At 47.3% G+C, this 27,202-nt stretch overlaps 2 protein-coding genes across 3 annotated transcripts; both read right to left on the reverse strand.

Annotated features, from left to right (window-relative positions):
- Nucleotides 1–904: 904 nt before the first annotated feature.
- ELK1 (ETS transcription factor ELK1) lies at nucleotides 905–15,133 on the reverse strand. The gene is made up of 6 exons (XM_079911067.1): nucleotides 14,888–15,133; nucleotides 7,445–7,688; nucleotides 4,333–4,782; nucleotides 3,171–3,638; nucleotides 2,387–2,488; nucleotides 905–2,301 (listed from the first exon to the last, which is right to left on the reverse strand). Exons 2-6 carry the CDS (start codon nucleotides 7,652–7,654, stop codon nucleotides 2,203–2,205), a joined length of 1,329 nt encoding a protein of 442 aa, XP_079767193.1. The 5' UTR covers nucleotides 7,655–7,688; nucleotides 14,888–15,133; the 3' UTR covers nucleotides 905–2,202.
- Nucleotides 15,134–16,194: 1,061 nt separating this feature from the next.
- Nucleotides 16,195–22,699, reverse strand: UXT (ubiquitously expressed prefoldin like chaperone). 2 transcript variants are annotated; one of them, XM_079911120.1, is made up of 7 exons: nucleotides 22,599–22,686; nucleotides 22,315–22,421; nucleotides 21,265–21,346; nucleotides 21,061–21,128; nucleotides 20,685–20,792; nucleotides 16,504–16,567; nucleotides 16,195–16,288 (listed from the first exon to the last, which is right to left on the reverse strand). In XM_079911120.1, exons 2-7 carry the CDS (start codon nucleotides 22,410–22,412, stop codon nucleotides 16,238–16,240), a joined length of 471 nt encoding a protein of 156 aa, XP_079767246.1. In that variant the 5' UTR covers nucleotides 22,413–22,421; nucleotides 22,599–22,686; the 3' UTR covers nucleotides 16,195–16,237. The 2 variants fall into 2 exon arrangements, with proteins under 2 accessions (XP_079767246.1, XP_079767245.1); XM_079911119.1 differs by lacking the exon at nucleotides 16,195–16,288 and having other exon boundaries at nucleotides 16,429–16,567; nucleotides 22,599–22,699.
- Between the last annotated feature and the right edge of the window lie 4,503 nt (nucleotides 22,700–27,202).

A 27,202-nucleotide genomic window follows, 5' to 3' on the forward strand; every position in this document is an offset into this window, starting at 1 on the left:
TCCCTGAACCTGTGGGCTAGACTGGAGTAGTAACTGCAAATCAATCTGCCACTAGGCTCAGGTATACACCCACACACGTACACACACACACACAAATTACAGCCTCTCACGCTCTTCCAGTCGCAGCCACATTTTCTCAGTCTCTCACGCAGTCTTTGCTAGTTTAGTCTCACAGGAATGGTTTTCATACACACAATTGCGTATTCTGGTGTCTTTCATCTCAGGCACCCATCTGGCCTCACAGACATTTTCTCTCATACCATCAGCCTCTCACACATGCACTCCCATTACTTTAGTTGATCCAACAGCCTTGCGTGAACAGTTTCATGCACAAGCCATCTCCCAAACGCTGAGTCACCCGCTTACTTACAGTGAAGTTCCTTACCTACGGCACGGTCCCTGACGATCTCTATGGCACTTTCGTGCTCATACCGGCTCTCACACGTTTTGGTTACTCAGTCTGTTTTGCTCACCATCAGCCTGTTCAACAGTGACTGATGCGCAGTCCCCACTTCCTTCTCATAAACATTATTTCACACACACCACCAGTTTCTCGTATAGTACCTTAATCACTCACATTCAGTCTTACAGTGGTTTTCTGCCACCCAGCCATGATTTCTCACATAGGCACAATGTCAAGTTTGTGGTTACAACTTCCACTCTCTCAACACATGGCTTCACAAACGAACGTGCGCAATCACAGCTTTCCAGAGTTTTCTCTTTTTCACACACCTGGTTGCCAATCTACAGTCTCTACCACTGTTTCGGACACACACCACTATGCTCTCTCGCTCTCACGATCAATCTCACACCCTCACCGCCTTTCACATAGTCACGCCTTTGCACACAGTTACTCCCAACGGCTTTAGGGGAAAAAAAATGCTAGCAGTCTCCAGCATCACCTTTAAAAATATATATTTACAGGAACAATTCCCCATTCTCTGGGACTCTTAGAAAAAAAGATCCATTTTTGGGGAAGTAAAACAAACAGTGGAGACAGGTGTAGCACCGTCCCCCAAATCACCAACCCCCAGGTCCCCAGGCCCAGGCTGGGCCGGTGCTGACGGGAAGTGAACCCAGGAGTCCTTTGAACCCGCCCTTCTCCAGCCTGGAATTCACACAGGACAGGCTTTATGTCCCTCATTCCTCCCTCCCAACTCCAGGGACACTTAAAGGGTCCTTTGTACCCGCCCGCAGGAAATTGGGGGGCTGGGAGGGAGCTGAAAATACATGTTTGGTATCAAAAATAAACACTTGGGGGTGGCAGGAAGACCCCCCCCAAATCCCTTCCTTCCCACCCACCCTATCTCAGATATAGGAAGAGATGCCTCCCTCTCCCCTATTGAAAAGCCCTGTTTAAAAATAGATTATACTATCAAAATGGCAGGGGGTGGGGGACAGGGAGACCTGGAGTACTGGTTGGAGGGGGCCCCCCAGACGGGAACCACTCCCCAAAAAAACCCTCCATTGGGAGGTAACAGGCAGGACCCCAGGAGTTTGGCAGACACAGGAATGGCTTCTCAGGGGAAGAACAACAAAAGGGGCATTCCTCCCCGGCCAAAAAAGGTGGCTGAAAAAGGACAAGCTGTCTGAGAGAAAGGCCGGGGAGGTGGAAATTCCCATTCCCAAGGGTGTGAGTCTTCCTTGGCCAAAACTCCCAAAATGTTAAACAGCAAAAATTCTTCCTGGACCCTTGGGGAGGGCCAGGAATAATAAACTACAGCAATCTAGCTCTTCTACCCACACCCCAAAATGGAGACAGGGCTCCCTCAGCTCCCCAAGGGCAGCCTGAGAAATAAATAAAGAAAGTTCCTTCTCAAGCCAGACCCTGACTATCTCACCTTGGGGAAAAAATGTGGAGATGGGGGAGATGCCCTCGCCAACCGCCCCCCCCCCAACGAAAGAGTTGGGCCAGGCTCTTCCCAGTGGCCTTCAAAAAATAAATAAATAAACCGTCCCCACCACTGCAGTAGGAGACGTGTAAGAGCGGCCACTGGGGGACTGACCAAGAAAAGAGAAGTTGTATGTTTTCTGTGGAAGGATTACTGAGAGATCCTTTTTCCTAAGAATCCCCACCCAACCACGACCACAGCACGAGTCTGTCAGCTGAACTACGTTTCTCCTTGAGACGGCTGGCTGGAGAGAAGTTCAGGGCATGGATGGAGTGACCCCAGAAAGGGGTGGTGGTGGTGGTGGTGATAGTCATGGCTTCTGGGGCCCTGGGGAGAGCACCACGGGGGTTGAGAGGCCATCCACGCTGATGGAAGGGATGTGCACCTGGGCGCTGCCACTGGACGGAAACTGGGGACAAAAATAGGGAGAGGTCATGGATTGGGACCGTGCTAGGGTCTCTCACCCTTTCCGAGATGGGGGGAGCTGATCCTACCTGGAAGGAGAGCTTGGCCGGGCTACGGGGTGCAATGGGACTCAGGGTGCTCCAGAAATGAATGCTGGGGGGCAGCGAGCTGGGCGTCAGCAGCACCGGGGTCTGTGGGGAAGGGGTGGTCAGGGCGCAAGTGAGCAAGAGGGCAGGTGTGGGAAAACCAAAGGAACTTGGTTCCAGCCCCGCCAGATTTCCCACTCATACTTATGAGATCACTCCTCAGAAGAGCACAGGCCTAGACCATAACTACCAAGGCCATGCCCGTGACAGCTCTCCAGCTTTACACAGACAACCCCTCCTAACTCCTGAGGGCCCATCCCAGCCTCATTGGGCAAGACCACCTACAAGACCCCACCCACATGCCGCTTTCAAACCTCACCATCCCAGTAGCTCAGGGTCAACTTCCAACTCTTATCCCCCACCTGCATACCTCACAGGAAACCCGCTAAGCAAATCCCAGACCCCAAAGCCCCGCTTAGGTTCCTCAAGCTATGTTCCAACCCAGAAACAGTTCCTGCAGAAAGCCTCTCGGGCCCCCCAGTCCCTGCCCACAGAACTCCCCAGATCTGCCTTCTTTTGGGGACCCGACCCCTCGGCATTGCAGGCTCGTTCGCCTTGTAGCAATCAAGCCCCGTCTCTCCGCGCAGCCAACCCCACTCGAAGGCTCCACCCTCCCACTCACTCAGAGGTAACCGTATTGGCCCTCGCAGTCTAACTCCTCCCACCACCACCCGGCCCCAATCCCATTCATTCCAGGTGCCAGCCCCGCCCCTTCAAAGGCTCTCACCAATGTGTGCGTAGGTAGCAGGGAAGGCGTCAGCGCTGGGCCTGGCGCCTGCAGACCGGAACCAGTTCCCGATCCTGGAGTCCGTTCGGGTCCCGGCCCACCCAGCAAGCTCGGGCTGAGTGGAAGCTCCAGGTCCCGGGGCTTCCGACCCTTCTGAGGCTGGGCGTTCTCCGTGCTGGAAGTTGTGGAAGCCGCAAGGCCGCCCACCGGCGCCGCAGTTTCCATAACGACCGCAGGCAGCCGGGCTGGCACGCCCTCCGCGGGAGGGGCTTCTGGCTCGGCCTTGGGCTCAAAGGGCTCCGCCTTGACGGCTTCCAGGACAAACCCCGCCTCCCCAGTGGCTGCAGCTTCTAACTCTTCCTTGGGCTCTTCCACTTTGACTTCTGGGGGCAGTGGTCGGCCCAACCCAGGCTCCATATTTGGCTCTTCGGATTTAAGGTTTGGGGCCTCGGGTGGGGTCAGGATGACCTGGAAGAGGAACAAGTGCAGAGGGGGTGCCTAAAGATTGCTGGGGTAGTGAAGCCAATTATTTCCCTTGGAAAGCAGGACCTGGTAGTGGGAGCAGGTCCTCCAACAAGACGTGGGACTTTGCCAAGGAAGTGGGGCTCCTTCTGGAGTAGGTCCTCCTATCTGGGGGCAGGGGAGGGGTGAGACACTTGATAGCGGCACAGCTTAGGGGCGGGACACCAGGAGATACTGCCCCCATTCACGAAAGCAGTGGTTCTCAGAAATTTGCTTTATGGACCAGCAGCATACGCCTCATCTGGAAACTTGTTAAAAGTGCAAACTCTCAGACCCATCCACAGACCCACATAAACAGACATTCTGGGGGGTGGCCCCCCGAAATCTGTGGCTTAAAAAGCCCTCCAGGTGCTTTCTGATGAGTGCTAAAAGTGTGAGAACCAGTGCATTAAGCAGACACATTCAGGACACCTGCTACATGTTGGGTGTACTACTAATTGTCGTGTGCTTAATTTCCTTCTTCCTTCCAAGGCTTTGCATAGCTTTCCTCCCCATCCCTTTCTCCAAGGGGACTTCTGTGTCCCTCCTTCCACTATATCTCCTTTAATAGGACGTTTATGTCTCCCTTCCTCCCAGCCCCCTCCTCACTTGGGAATTGTACATCCCTCCTCTTGCTGACTTTCCATACTCTAGTCCTTACCTGCAGAGGCAGGCCGGCCTCCTCAGCCTCCAGGCAGGCCTCCAAGGGGCTTGGACTGGTGCTCCTGCCCCCCGAGGGGGGCACTGCTGCTCCTGCAGGGGCGGTGTTGGGGAGCACTGTGGAAGGCCGAGGATGAGAGGGTGGCTGTGGCTGCGGCTGCAGGGACTGGATGGTGAAGGTGGAATAGAGGCCCGAGCGCATGTAATCATTCCGGCTGCTGCGTGCCAAACCGCCTGGGCCTGCCACTCCTGCACCCCTGGGTGTGCCTGGCTTCCCAGAGGCAGTGTCCCCGGGGATGGCGTGTACAGCTGTGGTGCCCACATTTGCCACAGTGGAGGTGACAGACACCTCAGGCTGGGGCGGGCAGTCCTCAGTGGAGCACCCCGCGACCTCAGGGTAGGACACAAACTTGTAGACGAACTTCTGGCCACTCACTTTGCGGATGATGTTCTGGGAAGGGGGAGACAGGATAGAGGGTCTTAGAAGAAAGGGCCAGGGAGGGTGTGGATGGTGAGGGGGTGAAAGGGTGTGTCTCCTATAGTGCCTTTCTTTCCTCGTGCCCCTCTCCTGTCCTTTTACATATACACCGTCCCACCTCAGTGTCTGCCTCCCCATAGGTTCCCCCTCCCAGCTTCTTTCACAGCTCACTCATCTAATTTGGGGTCTCCTCCCTTCTCTTCCAGTTTCTACCACTCTCCCCCAACCTGATTCCCCTCTCTGTATTCTCCCCCAGCTTCTCCTCCTTTTCTGTCCCCCCCCACCCATAATCCTTCCTTTAGTCTAATGCCCTTCTCCCCTCCACATCTCCTTCCTGTCCATCCCCCTCCAAGTCTCCCTCTGTCACACTCTCTTCATCTCTATCTGTCCAATTCCCCCACCCCCACCTCAGATACACAAAGCCACACCCACAGGCTCCTCTCCACACTGGGGCCCACGTAGGGGAGTAGATCCAGGAGCAGGCTTTCCTCCTGGCTCCAGAAACCGGGAGTGTCTGTGGGCTAACAGGGCCAGGCCCTGGGGCTGGCTGCCAGGACAGTTTTGGAGTCTAGTTTATGCAGTAAGACAGGAAAATGAAGTCACTGATAATAAATGTTGGAAGAGACTAAATGAATGTAGAAGAATGTGGTGATGAATTGTTAATAAACATGAATTATTACAGGATTATTTAAAGCTCTTGACACAGACGTGGAACAGGGCAAGGTCATCAGGGAGGACAGGATGAGGAGCCTCATTCTTAATACTATTGGGGAGGTTTAAGCTGAGGCAATTGGAAAATGAAGTCACTGATGGCAACTAACAAGAATTTAAAATACTGGTATAAATATTGGGAGAATCTTAAGGCTGGCTTGGGTGGGTCACAGAGCACGTTTGGGGTATTTCAGGACAGGTCTGGAGGGTCTCAGGGATATTCTGGTGGTCTCAGAGTACAGAGTGGGGCAGCCTCATTATTAATATTGTTTTGGAGGTTTGAGCTAAAGGATTAAAATATAAAAATGGAATAAATGCTATAAATGAGTTAAGGGTGTGCAGCACAGGTCCAGGGCTGTTCTGGGGGACAAGAGGTATCTGGAGGGCACTAGAGCACCCTGGGAACATCTTAAGTGTTGTTCATGTATATCACAGGGTGGGTTTGTGTTTCTCAGAAAAGGAATGAAAAGGGAGGTTCATTAATATTGTTTTGGAAGTTTCAAAGGGGGTTGAAAGGAAGGGGAATTGGATGAAGGCAGTCAAAAGGTACACACTTTCAGTTATAAGAAAAAGAAGTACTAGGGATGGAATGTACAACATGATAAATATGATCCACACTGCTGTATGTTACATATGAAAGTTGTTAAGAGGGTAAATCCTAAGAGTTCTCATCACAAGATTTTTTCTTCCTTTTTCTCTTATTTTGTATCTATATGAGATGATGGACGTTCACTAAACTTATCATGATGAACATTTCTTGCTGTATGTAAGTCAAATCACTATGCTGTCACCTTAAACTTATACAGTGCTGCATGTCAATTATATCACAATAAAACTGGAAGATGAAAAATACTGTTTTGGAAGTTTCAGGTAAAGAAATAAGAAACTGACGGGACTTCCCTGGTGGTCCAGTGGTTAAGACTCCACGCTCCCAATGCAGGGAGCCCAGGTTCGACCCCTGGTCAGGGAACTAGATCCCGCATGCCGCGACTAAGAGCCCGCATGCCACAACTAAAGATCCCACATGCTGCAGCTAAAGATCCCGCACGCAGCAACGAAGATCCTGCATGCCACAACTAAGACCCGGTGCAGGTTTATTAAAAAGAAATAAATAAACAAATATTTTTTTTAAAAAAGAAATAAGAAACTGAAATAACTGGTATAAATATGGGGGGGTATCTAGCACTGGTTTGGGAGTCTGAAAGGATAAGATAAGGAAAATGTATAATTTTAGCTATAGGAATAAGGTGATAAAATAATTGATATAAATATTGGAGTGGACCAGTGTTGCTCTGGGAATACAAGAGGATGGGGTGTGGAGCAGGCATTATACATGTTGTTTTGGAGGTCTTAGCTAACAGAGTGAGAGATAAAAAGAATTGATAAAAATGTTGAGGGTCCTGGAGAATAAGGTAAGGAAAGGTTAGTATAATGCTGTCATGGAGGCTTTGATTCTAAGAATAAGGATATTCTAGAATTCTTATTCTGGGATAAGAGCAGATTATGAAATAACTGGGGGAACCCAGGACTGGCCCAGGATGAGGAAGAGTCATTAGTAATAGAGTTTTCAAAAGTTTTGGCCAGAGGAATAAGGCGAGAAGATGAAATGTCGTGCGGGGCACAGTGCGACAGCAGGACTTTGGGTATCTCAGAGAGAGTGGAGTGAGTAGGGGGTCAGTGTTAATGGTGCTATGAAGGTTCTAGTCGAAGCTAAAATAAAATACAATAAAACAACTGAGATAAATGCTTAGGGGCCCCCATGTTCGTGTAAGAGTACCAGAGGATGGGGTAAGAAATGGTAAATTTTAATATCGTTTTCAAAGTTAGAGCTCTATCAATTTAGGCAAGAAAATGACATAACTGATTTAAATGTTTGGCACAGGCGAGTGGGTGGGGTTCCTGGCCCTAGTCTCAAACACCTTACCTTATCATAGTAGTACCGCAAGGCCCGGCTGAGCTTGTCATAATTCATGTTGGTCTTATTCTTGCGCAGCCCCCAGAGCCGGGCCACCTCCTCAGCATCCACCAGCTTGAACTCACCGCCATCCCGGGAGGTCCAGGAGATAATGTGGCCATTGCCTTGCTCTCTCAACAGCTGCAGCAGAAACTGCCACAGCGTCACAGAAGGGTCCATTGCTGCGCAAGCGCTCACGCCATCCCAGGGGTACCTGGAGGGCAGAAAGCTCAGAGCTGAGAGGTTGCAGACACAGGAAGGGGAAGAGGTCAGCAGGAGGTGGATTCCTTTCTTGCCATCTTGCCTCCACCTCTGTCTCCAACTGCCACCACCATTCCCTGAACGCCCTCAGCCTGGCTTTGGACGACTCCTGTAATGCGATGAGACTTCTGGGGATACTAGGATAGCGTGAATGTCTTCTGCGTGTGGGACAAATGTGAACCTCTGGGGTCCAGAGGGCAGACTGTGATACACAGAATAATGCCCCTCACCCAAAGATGTCCACATCCTAATTTCTGGAACCTGTGAGTATATTATGTTACCTGGCAAAAAGAACTTTACAGGTGAATTTAAGGTTATGGGCCTTAAGCTAGAGACTATTTGGGTGAGCTCAATCTCATCACATGAACTTTTTTTTGTGGTTACAATATACCCTTGTTGCCTATTTATTTTATACAAATCCTACAACCTCAAGGAATTGAATTCTGCCAACAACCTAAACGAACAGGAAATGAATCATCCCCTGGAGCTTCTGGAAAGGAATACAGCCCTGCCAACACCTGCATTTTAGCCTGGTGAGACCTGTGCTGGCCTTCTGACCTCCAGAACTCTAAGAGAATAATTTGTGTTTTAAGCAGTTAAAAGTTTGTTATAGTTTGTTACAGCACGAATAGAAAACTAGAATAAGGCCCCTCACATGAACATTTTCATTTGCATCTTCTACCACATCAAATATTAAGTTTTCCAGGAGGTTCCTTCTGCCAGCTCCTCGCAAAGGCTGTTAACTTCATGCTGGGTTCCCTTCCTCTGCCTAGAAGTCTTCTCCATTGTTCAGTTACCAGCCCCAAGGGCCTTGCCTTTATGAAAATTCCTGACACTGAATGTCTGCTCTCTTCTGTCTCTCCATCCCACGCTCCTCTGACCTGTCTCTGTCCCTCTGTGTTCTCCTTCTTGACAACAGCAATAATGAACATTTACTGAGTGCTAAATACATGCCAGGCATTGTACCAATCAGAGGCAATATGGCCTACTGGACAATCAGCCCCTCCAGAGCCAGACCGCCAGGGCTGGAATCCTGGTTCTGCTACTTATTAGCAGTGTGACACTGGGCATGTTCTTTAACCTCTTGTGCTCAATTTTCCCATCTGTAAAATAGGGATAATAATAATACCACCTAGCTCGTAGGGTTATCGTACAGATTAAATATACTGTGCCTGGGGTATGATAAGCTCTTATGAAATATTAGTTTCTAATTTGTTCATAATTCCTTATCTGCTATGCCAAAACCTGATCTGAAACAAAATAAGGCCTTTTGTGGTCTTCACTGATCCTCACTTGGTGTGACTGTTCATACATCTATCTTGCTGCAGAAATCTGAATGTGGCTGATTACAGAGCCCACTAAGGGTGTTATGTAACATCTTGTATGTATACCTTGTCACCTTTTTAAAATCTGAAAAATTCAAAATTGTGAAACACATCTGGCCCCAAGGGTTTTAGATAAGGGCATGTAGACCTGGATTGCTATTTTTATAGCTATTGACTCATTTCTCTCTCATCACAACTTTGGGAAATAGGTACTCTTATTATCTCTAATTTACAGATGAGGAAGCGGAGGCACAAAATGTCTAAATGACATGTACAGGCCACACAGCCCTAAGTGGCAGAGCCAGCATTTGGACGCAGGCAGCCAAGTTCCAGGTGTCTGATCTTTTCAACCATTAGACTAAACTGCCCCTTGCACTGACTGCTCCCTCAGCATGTCGAGCAGAGAACAGGACCCTCCTGGCGCCCCCACCCACCCCATAACTGCTCCCTTTGCTGAGTGTGAATTGGAAATAAACATGAAGTTCCTTTTCCTTAAGGAATGAGCTTTCATCAATCAACTGTTCACCCAGCTGTTGGGACTGTTGGGTTAAGAATAAGACCTTCCAAATCGGAAGGTTTCAAAGAACCTCCCTCTATTATTTATAGCTTGAGTCTTTAATCTGTAATGAAATACAGTCTGATCCTCTTATGTCTGAGCTATTCATTCTGAAGTTCATTCTGCAGACACAATTTTAGGCAATTATGTAAGTCACAAGGCCACGAAGTGTCCAGATCAGAGTCCCATCATCAGAGACCTTGCTGGGTTTTTATTTGGAAGGCCTGTTTGTTTCAGAGGCACAAAGAGACCAGTGTGACTCCTGGTGGCGACAACAGGCAATTTTACCAGTTCCTTTCAGCAGCCACAGAATCTTTTACTTAAGGTGAAACCTGACGGTTGGCTTCAAGCCTCAGCAGCACATGGGGTTTTGTATTTTGTTTATTATCACATCTCCCACGTGACCCCTAATAAGAGTTCTAGTCATATGCCTCACTCAGATGTGTTTACTTCTCTTTATTTCATTCATTTAGCAAGCATTTTTGGAGGGCCTACTGTGGGCCAGGTGCTGGGGATACAGCAGTGAATACAACAGTCAAAAATCCCTGCTCTGGCGGAATTCACATTTTAGTGGGGAAGACAGACAAGAAACAAGATAAACAAGAATATGTCAGATGGTGATAAGAGCTCCGGGGGAAAAAAAAAACAAAACGAAGCAGGGAAGGAGTTGTTATTTTTGAAAGGGTAGTCAGGGGAGGGTAGTTACGAGGAGGTGATATTTGAGGAAAGACCTAAGAGAGGTGAAGGCGTCAGGTCTGTGACAACCTGGGGAGCAGCCATCCAGGCAGAGGAAATAGTCAGGGTGAAAGGCCCTGAAGCTGGAGAGCCTGTCAGGTCAGAGGAAGGGAAAGGAGTCTGGCGTAGTCGGAGAGAAGGCAGTGACGGGAAAGTAGCAGGAGATGAGAACAGAGGGGCAGCAGAGGCCAGACTGAGTAAGGCTTTTTCGGGCCCCGGAAGAGCTTTGACATTGACTCTGAGTGAGACAGGAGCCATGAGAAGGCTGTGAATAGAGGGGTGACAGCCTGTGATTTGGATTTTAACAGGATCCCTCTGGCTCTTGTAAGAAGAACCAACTGTACGGGCTGAAGAGGCCACTGCAATAGTCCACGTAAGAGATGGTGGTGGCAGCAGTGGAACTGGTGAGAAGTGGCTGAGTTCTGGATAAAATCTGAAGACAGAGTGAACGGGATTTGTTGGCAGATAGGATGGGGGTGGGGTGGAGTGAGAGAGGTGCCAAAGGTGATTCTAGGTTTGTGGCCTGATCACCTGAGATGGCAGCACTGTGGGAGAGCAGGTTTTGAGGGGAGATCAGGAGGTCAGTTTTGGAGATGGTCAGTCTCAGAGGCCCTGTGAGATACCTACGTGTATGCCAGGAATAATACTAATCTAAAAAATAGGAACCAGTCACAGAGCCCTTACTGTGTACTGCAAACCATTTTAGTCACTTAACTCATTCAATCTTCAAACCAACACTATGGGTGGGCATTATTATTACTCTCCCGTTTTCCAGATGAGGAAATGGAGGCACAGAGAAGTAAAGTAACTTGGCTAAGGTCACACAGCTGGAATTTAGCAGAGCCAGGGTTCAAACCCAGGCAGTTTGGCACTAGGCAGTGATCCTGGACACCTTGCTCCACCAGCTCTCTATAGAGCAAAACAGAAGGGTAAGGTCCTACAGGGGGACAGGAATGCTAATTTACACAGGGTGAGCGGGGGGGCTCCCCTGAGGAAGTGACATTTAAGCAGAGATCTGAAGGAGGGGAGATGGCAAGCCATGCTGACATCTGTGGGAAGGGTGCTTCAAGCACAGGAACAGTGTGCACAAAGGCTCTAAGGTGGGCCCAAGCTTGGCATGGGCACCCTGAGTTAATCCAGTTCCCATCTCTGAAAATATGTATGTGCTGTTCTCCCTGCCAGGAGTGCCCTTCCCCCTTCCCCACACATGATGAACCCTTTATTACACACATCATCAAGTTCTGGTATCTCCTAGGCAGAATTAGTTTTTCCTCTGTGTGATCCAATGTGTCGAATAACCTGTCTGTCCTTGCAAATGTGTTCTTCTCTCTGGGTCTCCAGCCTCGTACTCCTGTCCTGTTCTAGCTGTGTGACCTTGAGCGAGTTACTCAACCTCTCTGGCTCTGCTTCTGTACCTGTAAAATGGGGGATATGTCACCCTCAAAGTAAAGTATCTGCAAGATACACCTACTCTCAAAGGCCTTTGTGAGGATTAAAGGTCAGTGTATGTAAAGGACTTAGAAAAGTTATCTCTGGGACACAGCAGACACTCAAATGTTACAATTAGCTGGCGTGACACTCTTCTTCCTCCCCAGCCCCTCCCCCACAATCTTATGTATCAGCATGGCCTCACCATCTGGCTCCCACCACCTTTCTGACCTTGCCTCCTACCTCTCCCTCCACTCTGGCCTCCTTCATGGCCCTTGAACATGCCAGGCACAATCCCACCTCAGGGCCTTTGCACCGGCTGTTCCTTCTGCCTGGTACACTCTTTCCCTAGGCATTATGGCTCCCTTCCTGAACTCCTTCAGGCCTTAATTCAAGAAGCACCTTCTAAGTGAGGCCTGCCCTGTGCCTAAGATTTCAACCACCCTGATACTCTATTCCTACCTTCCCTACTTCACTTTTCCTCCTTACCACTTGTCTAACATACTAACTAGACTTATTTATTTATACAGTCTGCACTCTTAGCAAATGTCTGTTCCACAAAGGCAGGAATTTCTGCCTGTTTTGTTCCCTCCCATATCCCCAGAACCTAGAATGCCTGGTGCTCTGTAGGTGCTCTGTAAGTGTTTGTTGAATGAATAGTCCCAACTAACCAGCCTCTTTTAACTAGCTCTCTTATGCCCTCTTCATCTCCATCTGCCCCCTACCCTGATTTATCTGATATTATATTTTTCCATTCATTTGTGCAATAAATTCTTATCAAGTACTGGATAAGAATTTTAGGTGCTGGAGGCCCAGCAGTAAATAAGCAGACAAAAAGAGTCCCTCATGGGACTCCCATTCTAACGGGGAAAGACAATAAATATGACAAACTGGTAAAATATACAGTGTGCCTGACAGTGATAAAGGGCAAAGACACAAATAAAGCAGAGAAGGGGTCTAAGTCCTGCTGGCTGTGCAGGTTCAGATGGTCAGGGACGGGTTGACATTTGAACAGAGCCCTGAAAGGATCCACACAGAGAGGGGGGTAGAGTGTTCTGGGCAGAAAAAATAGCCAAGGGAAAGGCCCCAAGGCTGGGTCGCACCTGGTGTTTTTGAGGATGAGTTAGGAGGCCAGTGTGGCTGGAACAGAGTTGGGGGGGGCGGCGCATAGGAGGTAAGGCCAGAGAAGTTACTTGTTTTATTAACTCACAGGTATTCTTTATTTACATTGGAGGGTATTCTAGTTCTGATTCCCCCATTTAACCAGTGAGGAGAGAGGTGCAGAGAGAAAGTGGTTAAGCCACTAAGGTCACATAGCTGCTGGGATCGGGGGTGGATGGGTGCTGAGACAAGGTGTGGAATGGAGACAGCTCTGCAGGCAGAGGGAACAGCAAAAACAAAAGCATGGAGATGGGAACTAATTTGGTTTTTAAGGAGTGGGGCCTCGCGTGAGGTGAGATGTAGTGAGAGAGGAAAGCCTCAAAAATTATCCTAGGGGGCTTCCCTGGTGGCGCAGTGGTTGAGAGTCCGCCTGCCGATGCAGGGGACACGGGTTCGTGCCCCGGTCCTGGAAGATCCCACATGCCGCGGAGCGGCTGGGCCGGTGAGCCATGGTCACTGAGCCTGCGCGTCCGGAGCCTGTGCTCCGCAGCGGGAGAGGCCTCAACAGTGAGAGGCCCGCGTACCGCAAAAAAAAAAAAAAAAAAAAGTTATCCTATGTTCTGAGGGGTAACCTAACCTGGTACCTACTGATCACCTCTGTGTAAGGTATTTAACCTCCCTATGCCAAACTTCCCTCAGTACCTAGCTCATAGGGTGGATTAAATGAGCTCATTAACATACAGCATTTTGCCTGGTACACAGTAGGTGCTCAGTAAGTGTTAGCTCCTATTGGCATTATCACTATCACTAATGTATTCATTTACTGGAGGGAGGCAAGATGTCTTAGTGGTTAAGAGTGTATATGAGAGGGTGTGTTCTAGAGTAAAAAAGTCCTGGGTTCAACAAGCACACAGGCTGATCCACTATTAAGGAGGGAAGGTGGCAGGGAAGGCCACAGACTGATGCAGCACAAGGAAAGGAGGCGGGAAATAAAAGCACAGTCTGACCCTCCTGGAGGGATTACAAAGCACTGGACTCACAGGAGGGTATACTGGAGGGGTGTGAATGCAAGCACATGGGTGGCAGGAAGGCCAATGAACAGATCCACTGCAAAGTTGTGTGTGTGTGTGTGTGTGTGTGTGTGTGTGTAAAGGCTCACCTTATTTACTAGGGGCAAGGAGAGAAGAAAAGCACATTGACTCATGCACAATAGTGGAGAGGGAGAAAAGCCACCCCACAGACTGATTAAAAGGAGAGGGGGACAAGGCCATGGACTGGGCTACTGAAAATGGGGAGATATAAAGCACTAAACTGACCCACTAGTAAAAGGAAGGGAGAAGAAGCCCAAGGACTGGACTGACAGTCTACAAAAAAGGGAGGACAGGGCAATGGGCTGATAAGCAGGAGGACGTGAAAACAAGCATTTAGACTGATCCACTGTAAAATGGTGTGTGTGTGTGTGTTTGTGTGTGTGTGTGTGTGTGTTTGATAAAGCCATAGACTGATGCATTGGGGGATTGGAGGCAGGAATACAAATTCACAGATTAACTCACTGTTGCGGGGGGGGTACAACGCTACGGATTGACTCACTACAGGAACAGTAGGGATGAAAAAACAAGGCCACAGACGGGGCCCCTGAAAGTTGAGGACAGGAGAATACAAACACTCAGACGCACCTACTGTCAAGGAGGTGGACATTGCCAGAGACTGGTTCCCTATAAGCGGGGATCTGGGGCAAGCCCACGGCCGAGTCTACTGTAAGGTGGGGTGGGGAGAAATTCAAGCACGCAGACCGACCCATTATAAAACAGGAAGGGGGGGTTAAGCTACGGGGCAAAGGGCCAAAGGGAGGGGACAATGGCACAGGTAGGTCCACCAGCCGAGGTGGTGGTGGTGGGGAGTCGAACACCAGCAGGCCACGGGCCAAGCCACATCCCCCCGCGCGGGGGCGGGAAGGATACGTAGGGTCACGGACCGGGCCCTCCACCCTCCAGGCCCCGGGCTCACCTGTGTGTAGCGCAGCGGCGGTGTTGGCAGCTCCGGGGGGCGGGGGCTCCATGCGCGGCCCCACCGCCCCCCAGGCCCGGGTTCCGAGGCGACGGTGGTGGCGGTGGTGGCGGCGACAGCACCTAGAAGCCGCCCCTGCGTTTCCCCACTGCTCACGTGGGCCCACGAAGGAGGAGCCGAACGTTCCGCTGTTCGCTGATTGGCCAAAGTACCGTGGATCAACGGTGCGGCTTCCAGGGCTGGGGAGGCGGGCCTTGCTCCACAGAGCTATGTTGTGATTGGCCCGAGGGGAACTGATGGAACGCAGATGGCCGCCTGGGTTCCGAGGGGGCGTGCTCGGCCCCGCCGGTGCTCCACACTGATTGGTTCAAGACAGATTGATAGGCCAAGGGCGACAGACAAGGTTCGGGGGACGCCTGCCTCGCACTGATTGGCCTATATGGGATTGATGGAAGACAGCCAGCGTCCGAGGATAGGGGTGGTTAGGCCCTGCTTTCTGCTGATTGGCGGCCGAGGGACTCTTAGCTGCCAGAACCCCTAACGGGGAGGTGCCAAACTCTACGCAGATCAGCGGAAGCGGGACTTGTATAGAAGTACACAGGCGTAGCAGCCCGCAGGGAGGAGGTCTGGCCAGGGTTCTGCGTAGGCGGGCAGGGTAACTCTGTAGTGATTGGCTAGAAAAGACGAATTTAGAACCGAGCAGCTGCCAGACAAGCGAAGGAGTGTTGAGTGGCGGAAACTAAATGCCTACGGGGGCGGGTCGAGCTGCGGCCAGTAATAAAGCAGTGGAATCAGGCTCTGCATCGATTGGCGGAAGCTGGACTCAACCTAGAATAGGGGCTGGACCAGCCCTAGGCCCATTGCTGGAAGCTGGAACTATTGATAATTAGAAGCTGGGGCAACGCCAAGGTTGGGCCTAGACGGGTGTGGGTGTAATTTAAGGTACCTGAGAAACGACTGGGGTGTGGGAGAAGGGTAAACCCTAGGGCCAGGAGTGAAAGGCTGCCTTGGGGAACAAACCTCCACCCTGAATCGGCCCATTCTCTAAGGTAATTGAGAGTATTGTACAGGAAAAGAAATGGAAGGGTCAGGTGGGGGCCCAGATTGTCAAGGCGATGGTATAGAGGGCAAATCAGAAAGTCAAGTGGCACATTCTGCCAGGGGACAGGATGAAGACGGGACTTCAGTGGTTTTTAAAGGTTCCACACAGACTGGATCTCTGGGCCTCCTAGTAACTTTGTGCTTTAGAAACAGGGCACTTTCGCAAACAGCAAGGGTTAAGGGGGGAAAGAAGGGCCATATGACTCAAAGACATTCAAGCTCTTTAATGTCAGGGGAGGTAGGAAGAAGTCAATGGTGAGGCTCCGGGAAATTCTGCAGGCCTTGTAGTTCTCTAAGCCCCTGAAAAAGAGAACAGAAAAGACTGAATGGAGCCTGGGTCCAGGCCCCACCCCAGGCTTGCTCAGAACTCCCTTCCCTCCGAGCCAGCTTGGCTCCAATTTGACTCCAGTTTAGGGGGAAAGATGGTACTTCCCATCTCTGGCTCTCTCTCTTCCTCAGGTCACCGCCCTAAACATTTGGAGATAGTGTCTGGGAATGGGGTGAGTTGCTCTCACCTCTAGCAACATGTGGATATGGGCCTTGATATTCATGGAGTCCTTGGTGAGGCTGTCGCTGAGCCTGGAGAAAAGAAACAAGAAAGGGCAAAGTGGGCCCCACTTATGATCATGAGGATGATGCTTCCTCATCATTTCAGGAACTACCTACATCATGGATGACTTCCACACGGCAGGTGGTAGGACATCCGATTACCTGACCTGCTCCTATGCAGAGATGCCTGGCTGCCATCTGGACGGCACAGATTCAGAGACATTTATTGAACGTCTACTCTCTGCCGGGTCGTTTTAGGTACTGGGGAGACAGCAGCAAACACAACAAACAAAAATCTCAGCATCGTGGAGCTCAAATTCTCATTAAGAAGGACAGTGATGGAATAAAACACGGAGTATGTCAGATGGTTATAAGTACAATAAAAAAAATTAAATGATAAGAGAGGATAAGGAGTGCAGGCATGGGGGCTGTAATTCTAATTAGAGTGCTTAGGGATGGCTTCACTGAGAAGCAGTTGAGTAGACTTAAAATGAAGAGGCGAATCATGTGAATACACGGAGGATGAGTGTTCCAGACACAAGGGGCAGCAAATGCAGAGGCTCTGAGGTGGGAGTGTACCTGGCATGTCTGAGGCACAGCAAAGAGGCCAGCATGGGTGGAGAAAAATAAGCGAAGGTGGGGTGTAGGAGGTAAGGTCACAGAGGGAAGTGGGGGAGACAGATCATGTAAAAGCTGCCAGGCCATGGTAAGGACTCTGGCTTTTACTCTAAGTGAGATGGGAGCCAGGGGATGACTGTGATCAGAGAAGGGATATGAAACAACTAGGGTTTAAGAGGATCCATCTGGCTGCTGTGCGGAGAACTGACTAGGGATAAGGACAGCTAGTGTGGAAGAGGAAGCCCCGTGAGGAGGCTATTGAAATAGTCCAGGTGAGAGATGCAGACTCACACCACAGCAGCAGCAGTTGAGGTGATGAGAAATGATTGGATTTGGGATATATTTTGAAGGTAGAGTCAACAGGATTTACCAAAGGAGGATGCTGGGTACGAGAGAGAGGACTTAAGAAAGACACCAAGGCCTAAGCAACTGGGAAGCTGGAGCTGCCTGAAACCACTCTGGCTCTGGACTGTTGAGTTATGTGAACTAGTCAATTCCTTATATCTATGCCAACTGGGACCAGTCTCACCCAAAAGAATCCTAATTGATACAAAGGATCAAGGAAGGCCTTTCTGAAGAATGAGTAGGAGTTAAACAGTAAGACGGTCTTTTCCACAAAAAGTCCAAGAGGCAGGAAAGAGCTTTTTGAGGAGCTGTCAGGAGACCAGTGTTAGAAATTAAGCGAATGGTGGAAGGAAAGAAGCACAGGATAAAATCCAAGAGGTAGGAAGGGGCTAGATCATGCAGGGTCTTGATATCATGATAGGAATGTGGATTTTATTGGCTGAGCTATCTGTCAGTGTAGGAGTGTTTTAAGGAAACAAAATACTGTTAAGAAAAGTAGAAGGCAACAACATAGGATGTCAAATTGGGAAAAAATAGTATGAACCCATTTATATATCACTATCTCCCAAATTTATATTTTCAATGCAGCCCTCTCTCCCGAGTTGAGGAGTTTTAACTACATCTTCAGAAAATCTACTTCAGTGTTTAACGAGCACCTCACACTTAACAGGTCCTAGACTGAACTCCTGATCTTCCCCTCCAAATCTGCTCCATCTCATAAAATGGCAATTCCATCCTCCTAGTTGCTCAGCCAAAAACCTAGACTCCTCTCTTTTTCTCACACCCCACATCCAATCAAGTATTCTATTTAAAATTGCAACTGCTCCCTCAGAGGCAATGTTTCTCACCTCCAATCCTTGTTGTTCTCTGCAACATTGTCAACCTGTGACATACTACATCCTTTACTTATTTGTTTACTGTCTGTCTTCCCTGACTAGAATGTAAGCTGCGTAAGGGCAGAGATTTGGTCTGCCTTGTTTCCCGCTGTATCCTCAGGAACAAAAACAGTATGTGGCACATAGTAGGCACTCAATGTACAAGCTTAGTCTGTGAAAGGTTTCAATGCTTAAAATAAAAAAGGAGGAGAAAAGTATAAAGTTCACCAAATGCTAGTTGTAACACAAAAGGGATATGTTTAATTTATTGCTACTGATTAGTATATAAGGCAGTGTTAATAGTCATATGGTTATTCTGTTTCTTCTATAATCATGTCTGCTTATGGGTATGGATGTGTACTCCTTTCTCTGTAATCAGAAAGAATGTACACAGAGACCTGATCCTCCCACTCCTCAAAGAAACAGACTAAGAACAGGAAGGACTGATAGGCCATTTCGGTTACATAAAATAACCTGAAAGAAAGTTACTTTAAAATGTGTCCAGAATAACCAAGTATTTTAAAGAAGAGAGCGAGCTACACAGACTCAAATCTTCATCTCCTAGAAAGATTCAATTACTATGGAGTCCTACTAATTATCATAAAGTAGTAAGAGATTCACATTTCTCATCACACTAATAGACCAGGTCAGTAAATCAGAAAGACCAGACAGGGGGCAGGCAATGACAAATACCTCATTTTGGGGAAAGACATCAAGTTTCATAAAATTAAAACCTATTTGAAAGGCTCAGGAATCCTGTGTCATAACAAGGAAAGCTTTGTCATAAAAAATTGGATTTGGTCTAAATGGCCACCAAGTTCAGAATTGCATTGGCCTATGAAACCAGGTCCCTCGACCAAACTATTCACCAACTGGCCTGATCAGTAAGACTTAGAAATCCCAGTGGGTCTGAGGCTCATTTGGGTCTACGGACACTGAAATCCTGAAAAGGTTTGAAAAGAGAAGAATTACTGAAACCTAAGGGAGGCAACTCTGGAAGAAATGAATGTAGGAATAAAGAGAAATATAACCTAGAAGGAATCTTAGATCGGTGGGGTTCACACTTGTGAGATGTTGTTAATCTAAGTGTATTTGCTCAGCATCCCCTCACTCACTCCTTCTGAGTGAGTGAATGCTCACCATTCTCGGCAGCTCCTCCTAACATGGCAGGTACACTGGTTGCCTTGCCAGGAATGCTCTTCCCCAGAGAGCCCTATGGCTTGTTCACTCAACCAAGTGACTCAAATGTCACTTCCTCTGGGAGGCCTTCCCTAGCCACATTTCAGACCTCCCGTCCACACTCCCAATTCCCGTTCCCTGCACAGAACCTTAAACTCAACTGGAGCCCATCCTTTATCCCCACATTACCTCCCCATCACCACCAACAGAGATCTGCTTCAATCCCCACTTAAATCTATTTCCAGCATATGCTTTTAAATTCATTCAACAGAGTGCCTACTATGTGCTATGTGCTATTCTAGTGACTTGGGATATAGAGAAAATCTCTCTCTTTGCAAAGCTTATATCCTAATGCGAGGAGGCAATGAACATTGTAAAGAAGTAAATTACACAGTAAACATTAGGAGGTCATAAGTGCTAGGGAAAAAAAGAAAAAGTAGAACAAGGGAGGGGAATCAGGAGTGCCAGGGGTTGCAATTTTAAAGTTAGGTTATAGAAAGCCTCATTGAGGAAGTGACATTTAAGCAAGACTTAAATTGAATAAGGAGAAGGGAAGCAATGCAGGTACCTGGGGAAAGAGTGCTGTAGGCAGAGAGAAGAGCCCCTGCAATCACGCTGAGGTGGGATCATTCTGAGGGTGTTTAAAGAAGCCTGTGAAGGTTAGTGTGGTGAGAGCACAGTGGATGAGCAGGAAAATTAGCAGGTGAAGTCAGAGGTAATTTGTTTTATTGTTTCTGATTTATAGGCTGAGACCTCCAGGATCTGGTCAAAACTGTGCTGATGTGTAACAGTTAGTCCTTCTAGAAGGTAAGCCTTCTAGAAGGTAAGCCTTCAAGGAACCCTTTTGTCTTGTTCCCTGCTGCCTCCCCACCACCAAGCACAGAGCCTGGCACACAGCAGATGCCCAATAAATTTTTGTGTGAGTGAACAATACAAAGACCATTTATCAGTGCTTATTATGTTCTACACCTGGGACTAAGCTTTGCATCCCCATTTTACTCAGCCCTAGCTCTGAGGGGGAGGGGAGATGGGTTCCTAAGTATCATCCCAGGCAGCCATGGGGAAAGGGGGAAGAAGGGTGTGGCAAATGGTAGTGCTTTTTAGGCACTATCCTCATGCAATGGACTTACTCTGTGAGGAGACTGCTCTTACGATCAATGAACCTGAGAGCTTCTGCCAGTGTCAACTCCAGGAAAAAACCATATCCAAGGGCCACATAGATCCGTGAAGTGTCTGGGCTAAGGAAACAGTGGTTAGAGGAAGCGGGGAAGTTCTTATCACTGTTTAGCACACCACACAGTTTGAGATTTTTTTTACTCCCCTCTCCCCCACCTTCCCCAAATTGAAGCTCTGGGTGGGCAGGAATTTTGTCCTATCTTATTTACTGTCACATCTCCAGCACCTAGCAGTGTCTGGTACATAGCAAATACTCAAAAAAAATTTTTGTTGAATGAAGGAAAGGGGAAGCTGAACCCTGTGGGCTCAGAGGGGTGGGTAGACACTCACACCACTGTGTCAACGAAGAAGTTACAGCCCAAATCCACCTGCATATATAACTCCGAGTGATTAGCTTCCTGTGGGGCCGGGGGAAAAAGAGGTAGGGATCAGTGGCCAAGTTTTAGGTTAGGTGACAGGTTTTGGTCTCGGGTATCTCCTCTCTTCCCCCTCCTTTGCCCACAAAAAGATTGTACCTAACCCTGGCACCTTTACCTGGAGTCGCTCAATGACATTTCTCAGTTGAAGGTATTTGGCCAGCTGCTCATATACCTTGTCGCGATGGTCCAGCACCTTTCTAATGGGACAAGAGTAAAATGGTGACCAAGAGGAAACCCTGTCTCTCTTGGAATACCTCATATCATGACCCTCTGAGACTCTCATGTCACCATGTCCTAAAGAGGTGTTTTAGTGCAGAAGTCAAGATTTGAACTCTGGGTCAGACTACTTCGGTTTGAATCCAGGCTTTCCATTTTACTAGCTGTGAGACTTTGGCAAGTGAGTAACCTTTTTGGAACTCAATTTCCCCATCTTTAAAATAGGAATAACGAGTATTACCTCACAGAGTCATTAGAAAGATTAAATGAGTTTACCAAAAAGCATTTAGAATAGTGCCTGCCAAACAAGAAGCTCTATATATGTGTTAGCTATTATTTATTAGTATTATTTCACTCTACTCCCAATGCCTCCCTCCAATCAGGATACCCTATTCTCACCCTAGAAAAAAATCCTCCATCCCTTTTAGGATGCTCATAATCCTAGACCTGAAAACTCTACTTCCTCCTCAGATTAATAATGATAGGAATAATAATTTTTCATACTCATTGAGCCTCTAGTATCCAAGTTAAATCCTTTACAAGGACTGAACACGCTGAAAACTCAAAACCACCACATGAGGAAGGTTGCATTAACTTCCCCATTTCACAGATGAGAAAACTGAGGCACAGAAACTCGAGGTGAGGTACAACGTGTTCACACGTAAAACGAAACGGCCAAGTCAGGATTCGAACCTGAAAACTCGCTCGTAACCCTTAACGCCATCTGAACCCGCGCATGCGCGGACACACCTTCCATTAAGACCGCCATGTCTTCCCTCTCCCGCCCACCGTCGCACCCCGGATATCGCCCCTCCTACCCCCTCGAAAGGCGCGCGGGGCCGGGTTCCGAACGCCTCACCCACCAATCAGAAGGATACGCCCTGACTTCGAACGCCCCGCTCACCACGTGCACCGCTCCAAGCGCCCCGCCCCCTATTCTGTCACTCACCTCAGGTCCCGCTGCAGTACGTCAGAGATGAAAGCCTCGTAGCGCAGCACTTTCTCCGCGGTGGCCTCCACCGCCCGCCGTTTAGGGGGCGTCGCCATGATGGGCTCCTGAGGAATGAGGAGGGGGAAGACCACGATAACCACTCAGTTTGCTCTCAAGCACAGTACATCTGCACCCTCTCAACGTTAGGAGTGGGGTCATCCGGCTCAAACTGGGGGTTCAGCCTTCTGCCCCTCCCAACTCTGGGACCCGGTCACACAGGCACACCCAAACACGGCCGTTACCTGAGAGCCGCCGGCAAAAAGAAGGGTTGGTAAGAACCTTAGCTTCCGGGTGGCGCGGGTAAATGACGTACAACGAGGGTGCTGGCCAACCAAATAACCAGGTGGTGTGGGATGGTCCTGAACGGAAGAAAACGCGTGAGAGAAGAGAAGGGCGGGGCTTTACAAAATCCGATGAGATTAAGGAAGGCTGCAGAGGGTGGGAACCGGGACTGAGCGCGGAGCCTATGAGGACAGTGCGTGGTTGGTGGGGGTGAGGTTTAATGGGATTTGGAGGGTTCCGGAGGAAGCGGGACGCACAGGTGGAAGTAGAGAGAGTAAAGCGTTTAGTATTTAAAAGTAGGAGCTTCACAGGGAGATCAACTCGGTGCTTTGTGACCACCTAGAGGGGTGGGATTGGGGTGGGAGGGAGACGCAAGAGGGAGAAGATATGGGGATATATGTATATCTATAGCTGATTCACTTTGTTATACAGCAGAAACTAACACACCATTGTAAAGCAATTATACTCCAATAAAGGTGTTGAAAATAAATAAATAAATACATAAATAAGTCCGAGCTTCAGAAGCAGACGGGCTAGAATCGATCATGGATCTGGTCTGTAAAAAGGAAAGTACATCCTTGTATCGCCCTGGATTTTGATTTTTCACACGGGAAGTTTGGGTTTGACTCCCGATAATGGAGATGACTGTGAGCATTAAAAAAACGTTTTTAAAAGGAGACAGTTTTTCTAAAATGCACCTTTGATGACTCCAGCTCTATGGCCCGAAATCTAACTGAGGTTCAAGAAGAGATTGACAATGCACTATGTCTAATCACGTCATTTAATAGGGGCGTCAAATGGAGGGTCGCTGAAGTCCTCTGCCCAAGACAGGTTATCCTGTAGCTGAAATAGTTCCTATGTTTTTATTTAAATGTGTAAGCTTTTTATTACTTTATTTTTAAGCGCTCAAATTACCGAATGGATTTATTTCCCACGTTAAATTTTCAAATAATAGCATCTAACCCAGTAAGTCCAAGCCTGAGCCTGGAGGAGAACCTGGATGCTGGATCCCCCAAATGATATTCCCACCTTCAGGGCCTAGAGCACCCACCCCTATCAGGGAAGTCTCCCCAGATAATTTGCGGGTTTATGTGTCTTTTAAGCAAGCTTTGTTTCAAATACTCAAAACCTGAGCAAATCAAGCTTTTCTTTGCCCTTAGAACAAGATGATTGCAAAGGAAGTATTGTGAGTTAAAAAATTTTTTGGTAAATCTTCTCATGTTACATATGGTTACAATTACATTTAGTTTGATCAAAACAGACACTAGGTAGTTAGACAAATATTATCGAGTTAAGCTATACCATTTTCTTGTGAAAAAAAGTGTTACATTTATTATCTTTACTTAACATGGAGAGCACAGAGTTCTGATGAGCTGGAGATGGGTTTGTGCAAGTCTATTAACTTACATTCCCCCCAAAACATTTTTTTTCTTTTTAAAAATGTTTCCAACTTTATTTTTTACATTTCAAACCTACAGAAAAGTGGGCACTGAACACCAATATAGCCTTCACTTAGATTCACCAAATGTTAATATTTGATAGCATTTGCTTTCTCTCGTTTCAGACCACGCAATAATTGTTGACATGGCTGCATAGCATTCTGTCTTTTGGATGGCCTCAGATTTTTGATCCAGTCTTCTGTTCCTCGATGTTTGGATGTGTCCAGTTTTTTTCATTGTTATAATCCAGGATAAGATAACAGTCTTTGCTTTCAAAATTTTGTGTGCAACCATGTTTATTTTCTTGTGACAAATTTCTAGAACTGTAATTTATTGATCTAAAGGAGGTCACTGTATTGTAAAGCAAGTGTTAAGTGACAATTGTACACCTACTCCCAATAACAAACTTCCTCATCCAAGTTTTACATCGAGGTCAGCACACTGTGGCCCCCAGTTTGCTGACCCTTGTTTTCCTACTGCCTGCAAGCTAAGAATACTATTTACAATTTTTAAAGGCTTGAAAAAAAGTTAAAAGAAGAATACTTTGTGACATGTGAAAATTATATGAAATTCAAATTTTAGTGTCCAGTAGTAAAGTTTTTTTTTTTTTTTTAACAACTTTATTGGGGTATAATTACTTTACAATGGTGTGTTAGTTTCTGCTTTATAACAAAGTGAATCAGTTATACATATACATATGTTCCCATATCTCTTCCCTCTTGCGTCTCCCTCCCTCCCACCCTCCCTATCCCACCCCTCCAGGCTGTCACAGAGCACCGAGCCAATATCCCTGTGCCATGCGGCTGCTTCCCACTAGCTATCTACCTTACTACGTTTGTTAGTGTGTATATGTCCATGACTCTCTCTCGCCCCGTCACAGCTCACCCTTCCCCCTCCCCATAACCTCAAGTCCGTTCTCTAGGAGGTCTGCGTCTTTATTCCTGCCTTACCCCTAGGTTCTTCATGACATTTTTTTTTCTTAAATTCCATATATATGTGTTAGCATACTGTATTTGTCTTTTTCTTTCTGACTTACTTCACTGTGTATGACAGACTCTAGGTCTATCCACCTCATTACAAATAGCTCAATTTCGTTTCTTTTTATGGCTGAGTAATATTCCATTGTATATATGTGCCACATCTTCTTTATCCATTCATCCGATGATGGGCACTTAGGTTGTTTCCATCTCCGGGCTATTGTAAATAGAGCTGCGATGAACATTTTGGTACATGACTCTTTTTGAATTTCGGTTTTCTCAGGGTATATGCCCAGTAGTGGGATTGCTGGGTCATATGGTAGTTCTATTTGTAGTTTTTTAAGGAACCTCCATACTGTTCTCCATAGTGGCTGAACCAATTCACATTCCCACCAGCAGTGCAAGAGGGTTCCCTTTTCTCCACACCCTCTCCAGCATTTATTGTTTCTAGATTTATTGATGATGGCCATTCTGACTGGTGTGAGATGATATCTCATTGTAGTTTTGATTTGCATTTCTCTAATGATTAATGATGTTGAGCATTCTTTCATGTGTTTGTTGGCAGTCTGTATATCTTCTTTGGAGAAATGTCTATTTAGGTCTTCTGCCCATTTTTCGATTGGGTTGTTTGTTTTTTTGTTGTTGAGCTGCATGAGCTGCTTGTAAATTTTGGAGATTAATCCTTTGTCAGTTGCTTCATCTGCAAATATTTTCTCCCATTCTGAGGGTTGTCTTTTGGTCTTGTTTATGGTTTCCTTTGCTGTGCAAAAGCTTTGAAGTTTCATTAGGTCCCATTTGTTTATTTTTGTTTTTATTTCCATTACTCTAGGGGGTGGGTCAGAAAGAATCTTGCTGTGATTTATGTCATAGAGTGTTCTGCCTATGTTTTCCTCTAATAGTTTGATAGTTTCTGGCCTTATATTTAGGTCTTTAATCCATTTTGAGCTTATTTTTGTGTATGGTGTTAGGGAGTGTTCTAATTTCATTCTTTTACATGTACCTGTCCAGTTTTCCCAGCACCATTTATTGAAGAGGCTGTCCTTTTTCCACTGTACATTCCTGCCACCTTTATCAAAGATAAGGTGTCCATATGTGCATGGGTTTATCTCTGGGCTTTCTATCCTGTTCCATTGATCTATCTTTCTGTTTTTGTGCCAGTACCATACTGTCTTGATAACTGTAGCTTTGTAGTATAGTCTGAAGTCAGGGAGCCTGATTCCTCCAGTTCCTTTTTTTGTTCTCAAGATTGCTTTGGCTATTTGGGGTCTTTTGTGTTTCCATACAAATTGCGAAATTTTTTGTTCTAGTTCTGTGAAAAATGCCAATAGTAGTAAAGTTTTAAACATAGCCACACTCATTCATTTACTTTGATGAAAGAAATTTTCACACATTGAGGTATGGGGAAGTCATTCTGGCTTATACATGAGTTAACCTGAATTTTATGCTTACTAAAACAAAACAGCCTGTTTGTGGCTTATCAAACTTACACTGTACATCTGTTTTAATTATTAAAGAAAAGGGCGCATTGACCAGAAGTAAAGAATATCCATGTTAATGATAAAGATTAAATGCCTCCCTTCCTGGGATGCCAATGCTGGTACTCCTTCAGTGATAGGACTCCCTTCCCCGGTGCTAAGGCCATACTGACTTGCTCTGCATGTGCTGATCTGTTTTTTTTTTTTTTAACTTTGAAGGAATGTAACCCTGACCTGTTTGATATTCTTTGTTCTGACAAGATATAAAACTCGGCAAGGGGGGACTTTGAAACTACAAGGTTGCAAGTAGCAGCTGCTAGCAGATATTGTTTTGAAAAGGGCCCCTGGTGTCCTTGAGTTTGATACAGTTCAGAGAAAATTCAAGTTCTCAGTGGTGCAGGGATGTGTCTGAGACCAGATCCCCAACAGCTGCCTGACTCCATTTTTTGTATGTCTGAACTGTGATTACTCCATTATAATTTCAATTTGTCATCACTACAATGGCAGAGTTGAGTAGTTGCCAAAGAGACCATATGGCCTAAAAATTCTAAAGAATTTACTATCTGGCCCGTTACAGAAAAAGTTTGCCAATCCTAGCTCTATACAATCATGTCAGTCACCAATACATAGGTTGGGACTATAATAAGCACACGGGCCTCCCTGGCTTCAACTT

Source organism: Stenella coeruleoalba (genome assembly GCF_951394435.1).
Source record: "Stenella coeruleoalba genome assembly, chromosome: X".
NCBI classification, from domain to species: domain Eukaryota; kingdom Metazoa; phylum Chordata; class Mammalia; order Artiodactyla; family Delphinidae; genus Stenella; species Stenella coeruleoalba.